Genomic DNA, 13,705 nt, shown 5'->3' with positions numbered 1-13,705 from the left:
ACCCGTGCCCTCGTAGACCAGCCCGTCATGACTCTAAAACTAGTGACGGAGATGGTAAAGCACTGGGTGGAGCAGTTTTTCTTGCTTTTCTTCTCCACAGCCAGTCAGCATGGGTGTAGGGGTTTGTGTAAGACGTAGCCACTGAGGCGATCTGCTGGGATTTTAGTGCTGGGTGGTGTTGATAAGTCGGGATATATACACGATATTCGCTCCTACAGCACTTATAAAGCTTAGTGGACACTTACTTGAACTTAGGGTCAGCTGTGAGGATCAGCTGATACTGCTACTAATGCTGCCCGCATCAGATTTAAAACCCTGACTGACGCTGGCCTACAAAGACTAGAGCCAAGACTGGACCAGCCTGCCCCTCCGTACTTGATGGCGATGGTCGAAAGCCGATCTGCACTACGGGCCCTTCGAGTACGGCTCGGCTCGGCTCGACCCGCCATCCCTTAAAATCCAGGAAGACGAGCGTCCAGTCGTTTTTCTGTCCTGCACCGAAGTGGTGGAACGAGTTTCCCCTGGGTGTCCGAACAGCAGAGTCCAACACTCGCTGTCCTCAAACCCAGACTGAAGACCCTCTTCTTCTGAGAGGACTTGGGCGAATAGCAGAGTACTATGGTCTCCTTACTGACTTGTGTTTAGTAGAGTCTAAGGATCTTTGAATATTTAGTCTATTTAAACTAGCTGAGGTTAATCTTGGGTAAACAGTGAAGCACTTTTGTAAGTCGCTCTGGAGAAGAGAATGTAAATGTAATTCGATATTTGAGTTTATTGAAACTTCAACAGTTAAAGCAGCATTATGCGAGAATTGGCATTTCATGCTCCTGGGCAATTCACACTTTGAGCCACCCCCAAAGGACACACTATTCACATTCATTTTATAAGCTAAGAGATACAGAACCAGTGTCTGAAGGTGTGTGTGTGTATATATATATATATATATATATATATATATATATATATATGTATATATGTATATATGTGTATATATATATATATATATATATATATATATATGTATATGTATATACACACACATATATATATATACATATACACATACATATATATATATATATGTATGTGTATATGTATATATGTGTGTGTGTGTGTATATATATATATATATATATATATATATATATATATATATATATATACACACACACACACACACATACATACATATACATATGTGTGTATGTTTAGCTCCTGGGATCCCCCTACAGAGTGTAATTCACTTTTACACCACTGCTGTTAAGCCACCACAGGTGCTGTGCAATTGCATTTGTTGACAAGCTGAGCGGTACAGAAGCATGTGGAATCATGTTACAGGATTTTACAGTCATATGACTTTGGGTACACAGTTCTGGAGCGAGATCTTGTGCAGCTCCACTAAAATTTCATAGTGCAGTAGCAGCATTCCGGCCCAGGGTGTTTTATTGTGATTCTGAAGATGCTGTTTTAAGCTAAAATAGCGACATAATGTTGCTTTAAGTACATATTTGTAGTAGATATGTATACACATATGCATGGTTACCAGTCTGTTAGTGTAAAATGTTAATAGTTACTGGTTGCCCTGGGATTGCATTGTAAACATACCAATACAGCCTCATTCTGATTTATAATAATAATAATAATAATAATAATGATGCATCAGTATTTACAAGTATATCTCTTTCCATCGTTCCCAGTAGTGCTGTTAGCCCATCATTGATTCTACTGCTGATGCAGAACAGCCTAAATCACTGTTTATCCTTAAATACTTCTAATGTTGTTGCCATTGGATACGTGTGCTCATCACCTCACCTGATCATGACTGATCAACCCTCCCGTACTGCTCATTCAGATATTTATTGATTCATTCATCAGTCAGAAGATTGGATCAACTGCAGATCAGCTGAGTGAGAGGATGTGGTGATCATCAACTAGCTCAGCAGGCGGCTACACTATATGTTGAACACACACAGCTTGTCTAGTCCCTGTAGAGAAGTACTGCCAATAGAATAGGACTCTCTGGAGCAGATAAACATGAACCTATTGGCACCATGCTGTCTAAAGCCCCCCAGTATGTCTGGATGGCTGCAGATTTTGTGCAGGACATACTATAATTTTGGTTTATTTTTTGTTTAATGACTTGCTTTCGCTCCAAATTTGATTGGGATTTATTTTTGTAAGATCAATAGGTTTCTTGGTTACTAATATAATTAATATTGACGATCCTACAGAACCACTCTGAGGAACATTTGTGGTATAGAGACCAGTGGAAATGCTGATTCAGCACAATCGTAGGTTCAGGTTTTTGGATGGTATAGCTCAGCTAATGATCACATGCGCAGGCTGAAAACATGCAGAGCTTAGCAAAGTCAGGACGTCTAGTACGGTTGACTCAGCTCAGGCTGAGGGCTCCAGGAGTGTCACTTCTTCTAACAGGGGCCTGAACTTTTAAGTTGCAGCTCCTGCGGACACATATGTGCAAATGCATGCACACAGCTTGTCTAGTTCTGTAGAGTAGAAGTACTGCCAATAGAATAGGAGACTCTGGAGCTGATAAACATGAACCTGTTGGCACCATGCTGCTGCCTAATGCCAGGTGTGGGCTAAAGGGGTATAAAGCCCCCCAGCATTGAGCTGTGGAGCAGTGGAAGAACTGTGTCCTCTGGAGTGATGGATGGTGCGCCATCCAGTACTTTTAGGATGAGTCGGGGAGTTGAGTAGAAGGTGAGTGATGATCACCCAGTACCCTGAATGCCGTCAAATCCTCACAGCAAATCGTCTTCCCTGGACAGTAGAGAAAGTTACTCCGACAAAAGCAGGATAACCCTTGAAAAAACAATGAATGAGCAGGTGTCCCAATACTTTTGTCTATATAGTGTAGATGTTCATTGTTCTAGCTGGATATTAACTGGATATAGGCTAGATCAAGATACATTAAAAATGTCTGCTTTTTGCAAACTAACATGTTGGCACATTGTCCACCGAGGAGAAAACATTAACAAGTTAATCAAACACTTGTTTACTTTTACAGTTATTTAATTAATTAATAATTAGTAGTTATGAAGATGAAATATACAGTTTCCTAAAGAATCAGTTGCTGTTAACTTGAATGGAGTGAGGTTTACTCCACCAGCACTTTTAGGCTACACTTTCTGAAAGACTAGAAGGAAATACTGACTCATCAAATCTAAATCAGGTTCGCGCTACAGAGCTCGGTTGGTTAAACACTGGCACAGAGAGGAAGTTTTCATTCCAGTCACGAGAGCGAGTTGACGAAAGAGCTGCGGAGTGCATCCTGCTCAGATTCAAGCGGAAAGGCATGGTTTAGATACAGAAAACATGCAGAACACTGGGTTCCCGCTTGCCCTGCTGATGCACAGTTGTCGTTTTGAGAACAGAGGTTACTCATCACATGCTGACTTTGAATCATCAGTATTTGTTTCAGGCCAGATTTCCCTTTCAGAATGGGAATCACATGACTGTCCATTATGTTCAGTTCTCAGTGTTGGCCCACAGGATTTCAGAGTGCGCAGTTGTGTTTTTGAAAACTCATGAAGGAGCTGCTGTTGTCTGGTGCGGCCCAGAGCAAGACGGGTTCCTCTTTTGAGTTCTGATTCCTCTGGAAGTTGTTTTCCTCGTGCTCGATTGGGGAGTTTGACCCTGCTAGTATTCTCCTCAGCTGTTCATTAGGGGTTTCCTACCCACTGTAAAGAGTATTTTGCATAATTAACTTATTGAGATGTAAACAGAGCAATTCAGAGGTTCATTGTGGGTAACTATACCAGCTGGGATTTCTTTACAGTGGTGGTGATGGGAGTCTCCATGGTTACTGACCAAATATGGACTTTTGTGAAATGTAGATGATCGTACATCTGGACAAAGTGATTCAGTTTAAATAAGCTGGTGGGGGTTAAACCAACTTTGAATAGGTGTTGACTCTGCTAGCTGGCGTTAGATAGATGTTGACTAGCCTGGCTATTGTTGGATAGATGTTGACTAGCCTGGCTGTTGTTGGGATAGGTGTGGACTGGCCGGGCTGTTGTTGGGATAGGTGTGGACTGGCCGGGCTGTTGTTGGGATAGGTGTGGACTGGCCGGGCTGTTGTTGGGATAGGTGTGGACTGGCCGGGCTGTTGTTGGGATTGGTGTGGACTGGCCGGGCTGTTGTTGGGATAGGTGTGGACTGGCCGGGCTGTTGTTGGGATAGGTGTGGACTAGCCGGGCTGCTAGCCTGGACTAGCCTGGTGTGGACCGGCCTGGCTGTTGTTGGGATAGGTTGTTGGGATATGTGTATAGATCTACACCTTGTACTGGACTACTAGTGTGCAGTGTATAGGATTTATGTGGAGAAGGAGTGAGGAACACTGCTTTTTGAGGATGTTAAACTACCTTAAACTTCTGGGGAATTACACAACCTTAGAGGGATCTCACAAGACAGAAAAAGAGAACTTATTAAAATTACCATCCTGATGTCATTTTAATAGTTTGTAACCCCTGCCATAAATATTACAGTATTAAAGAGGAAGCGAGAACCGTTGCTATGCTTTAAGGAACCGATAAAGGACGTTTTCACAACAATTTTAAAATCACACATGCAGCTATAGATGTGTGATGTTTACACCAACCACAGCCTGTATGCATGCTTCCGTACTCTTGGGTTACTGTGCAAGAAATGTCTTGCCATTGAGCCCTTTGAGCGTATGTTTGTATGTTTATCGGCCATGTAAAAGTAATGCTATGTCTCAAACGTTATAGACACCTCATCATCCAGGGTTTCTCCTGAAATCAACAATATTTATAGGGAGTTTTGAACAGCCTTAGACATCAGATCTTGGAACATTGCTGTGGGATTTTGATTGCATTCAGCCATGAGAGCATTAGTGAGGTCAGGTACTGATGTTGGATGATTAGCTCTTCTGCTCAAACTCATCCCAAAGGTATTGGATGGAGCTCAGTGACTCCAGGGAACCCAGTTCCACTGCTCCATAGCTCAATACTGGGACAGCATAGTTTTAAAATGCTGATGTTCGAAGAGAACAAGTCAAAATCACTAATACTGTCTTCTGTTCGCTCTCCAGGCCCAGGCGCAGCATTGTATCTGGTATGGAGAGTGCGGCAACTCCGTAACAGTTTCTGAGAAAAAGTACAACTGTAACTACACAGGGCCTCCCAAACCTTTACCTGAGGATGGACGTGAAATCTTACTGGTAAGGAAGCACCCATTAAAAAAGGGTTCTTGGAGAGTTCTTTAATAAAGGTAATAGTTATACACCGCTCTGCCATAACATTAGCACCACTGACCGATTCAGCAGACAAATATCGATTATCTTCATCTACAGCGGTTCCTGTCAATGTGTGCATATATTAGTTCTTAATGGTGGTGTGTTAAAGCAGGATAAATTGGGCAAATGACCAGGCCAGATGACCGACCTGGTCGAAACTTCTCCAAAACGTCAGGCAGGTCTTTTGTAGAGTGTTCCTGGTATGCAGTGGTTAGTACCTACCAGAAGCGCTGGATAATGGGTGCCCAAGGCTCACTGATGTGATCCATGGAGGTTCCCCATCACAACGCACAGGACTTAATAGATCTGCTGATTATGTCTTGGTGTCAGATACTACAGGACACCTTTAGAGGTGTTGCAGAGTCCGTGCCTCAGATGATCAGGTCTGTTGTGGCGGGACACTTGGAACCCACTCCATATTGGGCAGTTGGTGCTAATGTTAAGACTAATTGGTGTATATAAAAACTAACTGAAAGGCTGCTCAAAGAGAAAAGTGGTTCTTCTCCATGGTGGATGATCTAAAAAGTGTGGTAAAAACTGTAGTAGTTTTATTTTATTTCTTTATTTACTTACTAATTAATGAATTATTATAATTATTATTACACACACATCTCAACGTCTCAATGGTACTGCAATGAACCCATTTTAATAAGTGTGTTTAAGGTCCTTCATGTCTTCCTTGAACGTCATTATTAGTATCTACTGCCGTTGAGGAGGAAGTGACCTTATGGAATCCTATTGTTTTCATTTAATCAATGATTTACAACATCAGACTGTATCATTACACACTCGCACCCCTCCTGAAGATAAGCAGACATGAAGAGTCATCATGAAAAGTGACTCTTCTCCAGTTGGGAGTGTGTTATACAGACGCCCTAATTAATGAGAATTGCCCGTTCAGGCCGTGCCAACCAGGAAGTGTGGTAAATGTGAAACTCGATGTCCAAAAAACAGTGTCCACATGTGACTGAAATCCCTATAACAATAAATAGTTTATTTATTGTATAATGTACTCATTTATTTATTTGTTTATTTATTTTATTATTATATTGTTCATATTTTTAGTTTAATTTGTTTGTTTACCTTTTTGATTTACTTTGATTTTAATTAATTCTATTTTTTATTCTATTTTATTATTTTAATCCCTGTCAATACTTGGCTACATTTAAAAAGAGTGTTAACCTTGATGTATTTTCAGAGTGAAAATACAGGTTGATTGACTATTATGACTATAACTAAATTCTTAAATGGTGGTATATATATTTCTTGTAGTTTGTCTGAAGGCTTTGAAAATGCACCTGTATAAATGAATGTCTTTTAAAAAGCTGCATCCAGCCCTTGATTTGTCATGGACTTTGATGGACTCGTGTGCTTGTGTGCAGAGCCTCTGCCCAGGTTTGGTGTATGGTAACAGCAGTGTCTGCTGTGACACCCAGCAGCTGACTACACTGAAAGGCAACATCCAGATTCCTCTGCAGTACTTGTCCAGGTATGGATGTTGTGTTTGTGGAGAGTCTGCGCGCCTTGCTGTTTTCCAGGCAGCATAAACATGATGTCATTCACTCAAGTCATGTGTTCCCACATGCTTTTGGTCCGAGTTGTCAGGTTGTTTTTTTTTCCTGGACTTGGTGGAGCTCTAATGACCTGTCCAGATTCTCTAGTCCACACAATAAAACCTGTTGTCGTTTGTTCACGCCAGGTGTCCAGCATGTTTCTTCAACTTCATGACCCTCTTCTGCGAGCTGACCTGCAGCCCCCACCAGAGCCAGTTCCTCAATGCTACCGAATTCTCTCCCGACCCCGTCCACAACGGCACCAACGTGGTGCGACTTTCTTACTACATCAACCAGACCTTCGCTGATGGTGAGGAAACAGCTTGTGTGTTAGAAAGAGGGGGATAAGATAACACAGAATAGTTTAGTTAGCTGTAGTGATTTACAGATACAATTATAAACATCTTAGGATTTCTACTACTAAAACTACTACTAAAATCCAAATAGGATCCTGTCTATTATCCCATCACACAAGTGTGAAGGTAAGCAAAAATCTTGGGTGCCTAGCCCTTTCAGTCAAATGTAGCATTAGATAAACAAGATATGAATATTATTACACACCCTATATAAACATTTATTCTGCATACACCCCCTATACATGCTATACAGTACTATCATTCACACGTTCATTATATGATGTGTAGACATACATCATACAATCACTGTACACTGTAGAATACAAACTGTACTATAGAGGGCCATTATTACATTTATAAAATGTTGAAGTCTGAGACAAATACAGAACAATATATTAAAATGGTATCTGTGGGGTGGTAAGACCAAAAACTGTGTTATTTATTTATTTATTTATTATTTTGCATGACTGGGACTTTATAAATGAATTTTATCATGTGTGAAATAAGAACTTTAATAGCTGTTGATTAGTCACAGTTCCCTTGATTCTGTGTCACAGTAAAACTGCCAATTAATATGTAAAATGTAATTAATTTATAAATAGAAGCCTATTAGAATACAGTAAGATTTATTAGTGATGCACTTCAGTTGTTAAATGTGTATGTCCAGTATTTTTATCATGCAAGATGGAAACATGGGACTAAATAAATAGATTAACGGTTTATTACTACATTCTCTTTAAAACAGAAAAATGTGTTTCAGAAAAACCTTTTATTTATTTATTTATTTATTTATTTATTTATTCATACGTCACTTAATAGACACTTACAAACACATTTCTCCTTTTTCTTTCCATACTAACATTTAACTTCCTTTTACTTCTCCCTCACTTTACCTCTCAGTTCTCAGTTTCGTAGAACAGGTGGTGGCGCCTGCAAGTAAAATGCCACGCACCTGAAATAAAGAAAAGGGGCTGTAGTGTTTTATATTTTTATATTTTTATATATATATATATATATATCACACAGTGACTTGGAAGTCTTGGGGGACTTTAGGGACTTAGTTGGTCTGTTGCAGTGCTTTCTCTACCTTATTTGGGAGGGAGATCACGAACATGCTTATGCAATATATCGTGTGTGTGCGTGTGTGTGCGTGTGTGTGCGTGTGTGTGCGTGTGTGTGCGCGTGTGTGTGTGTGTGTGTGTGTGTGTGTGTGTTGTCCCCTGCTTTGACATTATGAAAGTTGTTTGTTCACTTACATCTGGTTCTATTTTCCTTTCTTTGTCCTCAGCTATGTACAATGCATGCAAGGACGTGCAGGCCCCCTCCAGCAATGTTAAGGCCCTCAGTCTGCTGTGTGGGAAGTCCGCCAGTGCGTGCACCCCCACTAACTGGATCCAGTACATGTTTAACATTAACAACGGCCAGGTTCCCTTCGACATCGATCCTGTATTTTCAGGTACACGCGGTTCACAAGCACACATTGGTCATTGACATTCAGACACAGGACTAACCTTTGGAATCTGGTGGCATGATACCACTACAAAGTCATAAGTTAGAACTGAGCCTTGGAAGAAGCTCTGGGTGAAAAGTAATAACTGGCCTGACCAAGTTATGCAGGAATTCAGGAACTATAAATGACAGACCCTGAAGCACATGGCTGGGAATGGTTTTCCTAACTGCTATAAAACAGAAAAAACAAAATCACACAGTTTGTTTGGTGTCCAGTGTTTGCTTCTTTAGGTTTTGCACTGAAGCTGCAAGGCTAATAGAGCTAGAAGTAATAGCTAGAGTAAAGGCTCATAGCCCAAGAGTTGTTGTGCTAACTGCAAGCCTAAATCGTCACTGTGTAAAGTTGTTAAGTATTCTCTGGTAAACTTGCTTGTGTGATTTCTGATATTGTATGACCCTGTACTCTAGTACTGTAATCTATGTATATAGTTGCATAGTATTGTAGCACAGATAAGGACACCCCATTAAAACGTGTAATTGTATAGAAATGTAATTAAAGTAATTAATGTCATTTAATGGAAATGCAGTTTTTCTAGTGAGGAAAAAGTTTTATTACTACTTAAAATGTCTAGCATGAGACTCAGGTCCAGAACATCAGCTGCAGATGATCAGAACATGGTTAGAGAGGTTTCTGGAGGAGCCTGTCTTACTTATACCTCAGATATTTATTCTGGTTTGCCATTGATTGTTGAAGTGAGTGGTGAAGATCACCATGGCCAGATTCAGAGAGCTCTCTGGGGCCTTTAGAAAGAAGATTGTAGATGCAGAGGAGTCTGGGAAGGGGTTTAAAATGATTGCAGACCAGTCAGAAGTCAGCAATTCCACTGTCTGCTATATCATTTACAAGTGGACATTTACAGCAACTTTACAAAGACTAGAGAGCAGAACCACAAGATGAGGAAAGATGTCTCCACCAGTCCTAAAATGTCATCACTCAATCAACGGGTAGATCCCATCTACAGCATCTACCATCAGAAAGGGACCACACAAGTTTCATGATGAAGGAATGCAGTCTCCGTCCTTCTAAGTAGTAAAGCACATGCTTGAGTTACTTGTTTTGAGCAACAGACATCTGACGCACAAGGAAAATTAAAACGTTAAATTAGCCAACTCCGCTGCATGAAGAGAAAACTATATTATTATATAAAAATATAATTCTATAATAATTCATTTATTTATTTGTTCAGATCCACCAGCCGGGATGACCCTCATGAACAACCACACGTTTGGCTGCACTGAGTCTCTAGATGATGGGTCAGAGCCGTGCTCATGTCAGGACTGCAGCGAAACCTGTGGCCCAGAGCCCGTCCCTCCCCCGACACCCCCTCCCTGGACAATCTTTGGCCTGGACGCCATGAACGTCATCATGTGGATCTCCTACATGGCCTTCCTTTTCTTCTTTATCGTCGCTCTCCTTGGATGCTGGTGCTATAGGTAAGGATATACACAGCTGGGGCAACTCTTGAGGTCCAGTTATACTTTCTTAGACATCACTTGGGCATCTTGACTTTCTAATAAAACGAGTTTTTTAGCACATTTTGCAGAATAGACTAAGGTTCTATTTAGAGTTAATGAATCTGCTGCTAATTGTGGTTTTAATGTTAAGACCAATAGTTAAGTGAAGAACTGAAGTGTGGGCCTATATACAGGGTTTAATGGGTCAAGAGAGTGGTTCACTTATCAAAAACTGCCTTTACGCCAAACATAGGTAGTATGTTACAAAGTTCTATGGATTGCTGATCAATGGCAGAACTAGTGAAGCAAACCCCTGGCACTAATAATATCTATCTAAGAATATGTAAATTTGATTTTTTTTTTTAGGGAACCTTTTTATTGAAATAGGTCTTGACTATAACAAAGATAAACTCAGCACAGCTTACAATGACATAATCTATCATACTTATAACATATCATCTTTTCCCACCCCTGCTTAAAAGCATTGAGCATTAGTGGTAGTACTTACATAAACAGTGCTGGTGGACGCTTTCTAAGATTACTTTCTAGGATTTAGCAGCTGTCTCTTGTTTGCGATTATTTTGGCTAATATTACGCTGCAGCGACAGTAGGTTTGACTTTTCACTAATATTTGGATTTCTTTGCCACTTTCAGAAAGAGGACCATAACATCTGAATACGGCCCCATTCAAGGCAGCAACCAGCCGCTTTCACTGAATGATGACCCTGCCAAATCATCCGGTAAACCACAGCTCTCTCTGTCTGCATACAGATAGAGGTTTTGTTGCTGTTTACAGCTGCAGTTTCTCAGTTCTCCAAAAGGACTTTCGGTTTCATGATTTGGGTGGCATCTTCTAGCATTTCTTCATTTCAGCTACATAGCAAGTCAAGCAGTCAGCTCTGCTTTAGTACAGTAGTTATATACAGTTAAACTCATACTTTGTCAAAAGTATGTCCCGGGGGGCACGTTCAAATCCTGAGCCATACTGCTTTGCCATCGGCAGCTGGAATCTGAGAAAGCACAATTGACCGTGCTCTCCCCGTGTAGGTACAGGGCGCTATCTTCGCCTCCAATCATTCTGAAAGTGATGTTTGCTGGCACAGGTGTCCCTAAGCCGGTGTGGCAGAGCTGGGGACTCTCGCTCTTTCTTTTGAGTGTGTCTGCTGCCCAACAATGCCACCTCGGCAGCAGTTTGATAAGAGGCAGTGGCTGGCTTTACATGTATTGGAGGAGATGTGTTTACCTAGTCCTTAGTTTGTAATTTCTCCCTTTGCTTCTCATATTGCCCCCTATGCCTCCTGTAATGTAGTGCAATCTGCCAGAAGGAAAGGAAGTGGCCACATGAATATTATAGAGCTTAATAAAGTAGTTAATGTTGCCAACAGCTAATTGAGTTTGTCATTGCTGCCTTGCTAATTAAAGTACACTGATTTTGTTTGCTTTTTTTATTTTTTTATTCGTTGCAGGTCAGGTCACCTGTTGCGAATCTCTAGGTGAGCGTTTTGAGAACTTCCTTCGTGTCACCTTCAGCCAATGGGGTTCGTTCTGCGTGCGGCAGCCCCTGCTGGTGATCCTGTCCAGCATGGTGCTGGTGGCGGCCTGCTCCACGGGCCTGGCCTATATGCGCGTCACCACGGACCCTGTGGAGCTGTGGTCAGCCCCCCACAGCCAGGCCAGACAGGAGAAGGACTACTTTGACCAGCACTTTGGGCCTTTCTTCCGTACAGAACAGCTCATAATCACCACACCATGGACCGAATGGTTTATTTTCGAGTCCATGACTGGACAAGACATTCCCTTTGCTCCAATCTTCAACCTATCTCTGCTTCATCAGGTGGGGAATGTCTTCACCTGGAAAATGATGCAAATTTAAGAACGTATTTGAACATAATACCATCTATAGGGAACATCTAATTTAGTTCATTTGCTGCCTGTACTTTTGTTGGATTTATTTTGGTCTATTCTTCATGAAATGTGAACACGCTGTAAATGGCAGCTGATGTTGTTAACATCAAAAAACACAATACTCGTGGTTTTCTGCTGAAAGCAGACATAAGGTTGTAGAAGTGATACTGTCCTAGTTCCACCAGATCTTGTGACATTATGACTGCGTTTATTATTTTTAACCTTAAAAATGTTGTTTCCTTTATTTTTAAATAATCCTTTTTTCCTTCTCCTTCAAGATTCTGGATCTCCAGACTGACATAGAGAACCTGGAGGCGGATTATAATGGGCAGAAGGTGACTTTGAACGACATCTGCGTATCTCCCCTGGCACCCGACAACAATAACTGCGCCATTCTGAGCGTGCTCAATTACTTCCAGAACAGCCATGAGGTCCTGGACCACAACGTGTCTGATGCGTTCTACACGTACTATGATTACCACACCCACTTTATGCTCTGTGCAAGGTAGGCTGAATATTATTTTGCTGTATTATTATTTTTTTGGCAACATGCCTGCATTATGGTACAGATGTGGTCTGCAGAGTAGTTGTGGTACATCCCACAATAGAGACCTGCTGTGGTTGCAGGTGTTTTTCCCTTCCCTTTTTCATGTCCGCATATCCAGTATAGTCACTCTCTGAATGTCCGTAGCCTAGTTTAGAGTATATACAAACACCGTGCATTGAAGGACCAGAAGCACCAAAGCTTTTCCATTAAACACAGAGATCCCGTAGATATTGCAGAGTAGTATCTATAGTATAGATATTGTAGAGCAGTCACCCAAACACCAGTTTTGGAGCGTAGGTGCAATAAGTGGCCCCAGTTGGCATGGTGATGGTGGTGGTGGTGGTGGTGGTGCTAAGGAGCAACAGTTTCCATGTTGGTCTATATGGACCAAAAGACATTCATTCTTGGTTTATGCCATACAAATACCTCACTACTAAGCTCCTCCAATGAAATCCCAAAAATATTCTGAGGTTTTTATAAATCATCCTTAAATATTGATTTCAAAGGATTATCAGTTGGGATCTAATTGCCAGATTGGTGCTTGAACCCCAATGATTGCTGCTTGCAGCTATTTTGTTGTTTATTTCTGCACTCATTAATAAGATCCCTCACTCTGTCTATGTTCATCTCTATGTTCACCTTAGTTCTCCAGTAGACTTTGACGTTCATTTACACGACCCCTGCATGGGTACTTTTGGAGGGCCCGTTTTCCCCTGGCTGGTCCTTGGAGGCTATGAAGGTCAGAAAGGTTTTATATATATATTTTTTATCTGTTTTTAGGCATCTGTGTTCAAATGTGAGAGTTCCTTTTGGAAGATGATGTAAAGCAGGTGCACAACCCTGGTCATGGTGATCTGTTGTCTTGGGCAGCCTTAATTTATTGAAGCGTCCCAATCAAGGTTTACCCCAATCCGATTCTTAATGCTGACTGTCGGCCAAATCCGATCCAAGCTTTGTGCTTCTATACATAATACAGCCACGCAACTTGGCTAAGATGTGCTAATCCACAATAATAAACCCAATAAAATCACTATTTCAGTACCAGTTTCTGAAATCCGACTAAATTCTAATCTGATTTCCTCTTTTTGGAGCAACTTTT

The 13,705-nt window shown here is 41.2% G+C and overlaps 1 protein-coding gene across 1 annotated transcript in view; it reads left to right on the top strand.

Annotated features, from left to right (window-relative positions):
* npc1 (Niemann-Pick disease, type C1) overlaps window positions 1-13,705 on the top strand; it is a 28,582-nt gene that overhangs the window by 993 nt on the left and 13,884 nt on the right. Inside the window, exons 2-10 of the mRNA XM_072669188.1 lie at window positions 5,078-5,206; window positions 6,664-6,770; window positions 6,981-7,144; window positions 8,479-8,646; window positions 9,887-10,133; window positions 10,809-10,894; window positions 11,621-11,988; window positions 12,338-12,564; window positions 13,251-13,345. Coding sequence (XP_072525289.1) covers window positions 5,078-5,206; window positions 6,664-6,770; window positions 6,981-7,144; window positions 8,479-8,646; window positions 9,887-10,133; window positions 10,809-10,894; window positions 11,621-11,988; window positions 12,338-12,564; window positions 13,251-13,345 — 1,591 coding nt within the window. The remainder of the gene's footprint in view (window positions 1-5,077; window positions 5,207-6,663; window positions 6,771-6,980; window positions 7,145-8,478; window positions 8,647-9,886; window positions 10,134-10,808; window positions 10,895-11,620; window positions 11,989-12,337; window positions 12,565-13,250; window positions 13,346-13,705) is intronic.

Source organism: Salminus brasiliensis, chromosome 23 (genome assembly GCF_030463535.1).
Source record: "Salminus brasiliensis chromosome 23, fSalBra1.hap2, whole genome shotgun sequence".
In the NCBI taxonomy this organism is placed as follows: Eukaryota; Metazoa; Chordata; class Actinopteri; order Characiformes; family Bryconidae; genus Salminus; species Salminus brasiliensis.
The sequence above is the reverse complement of the archived record's forward strand: the minus strand, read 5'-3'. Positions and strand labels throughout refer to the sequence as shown.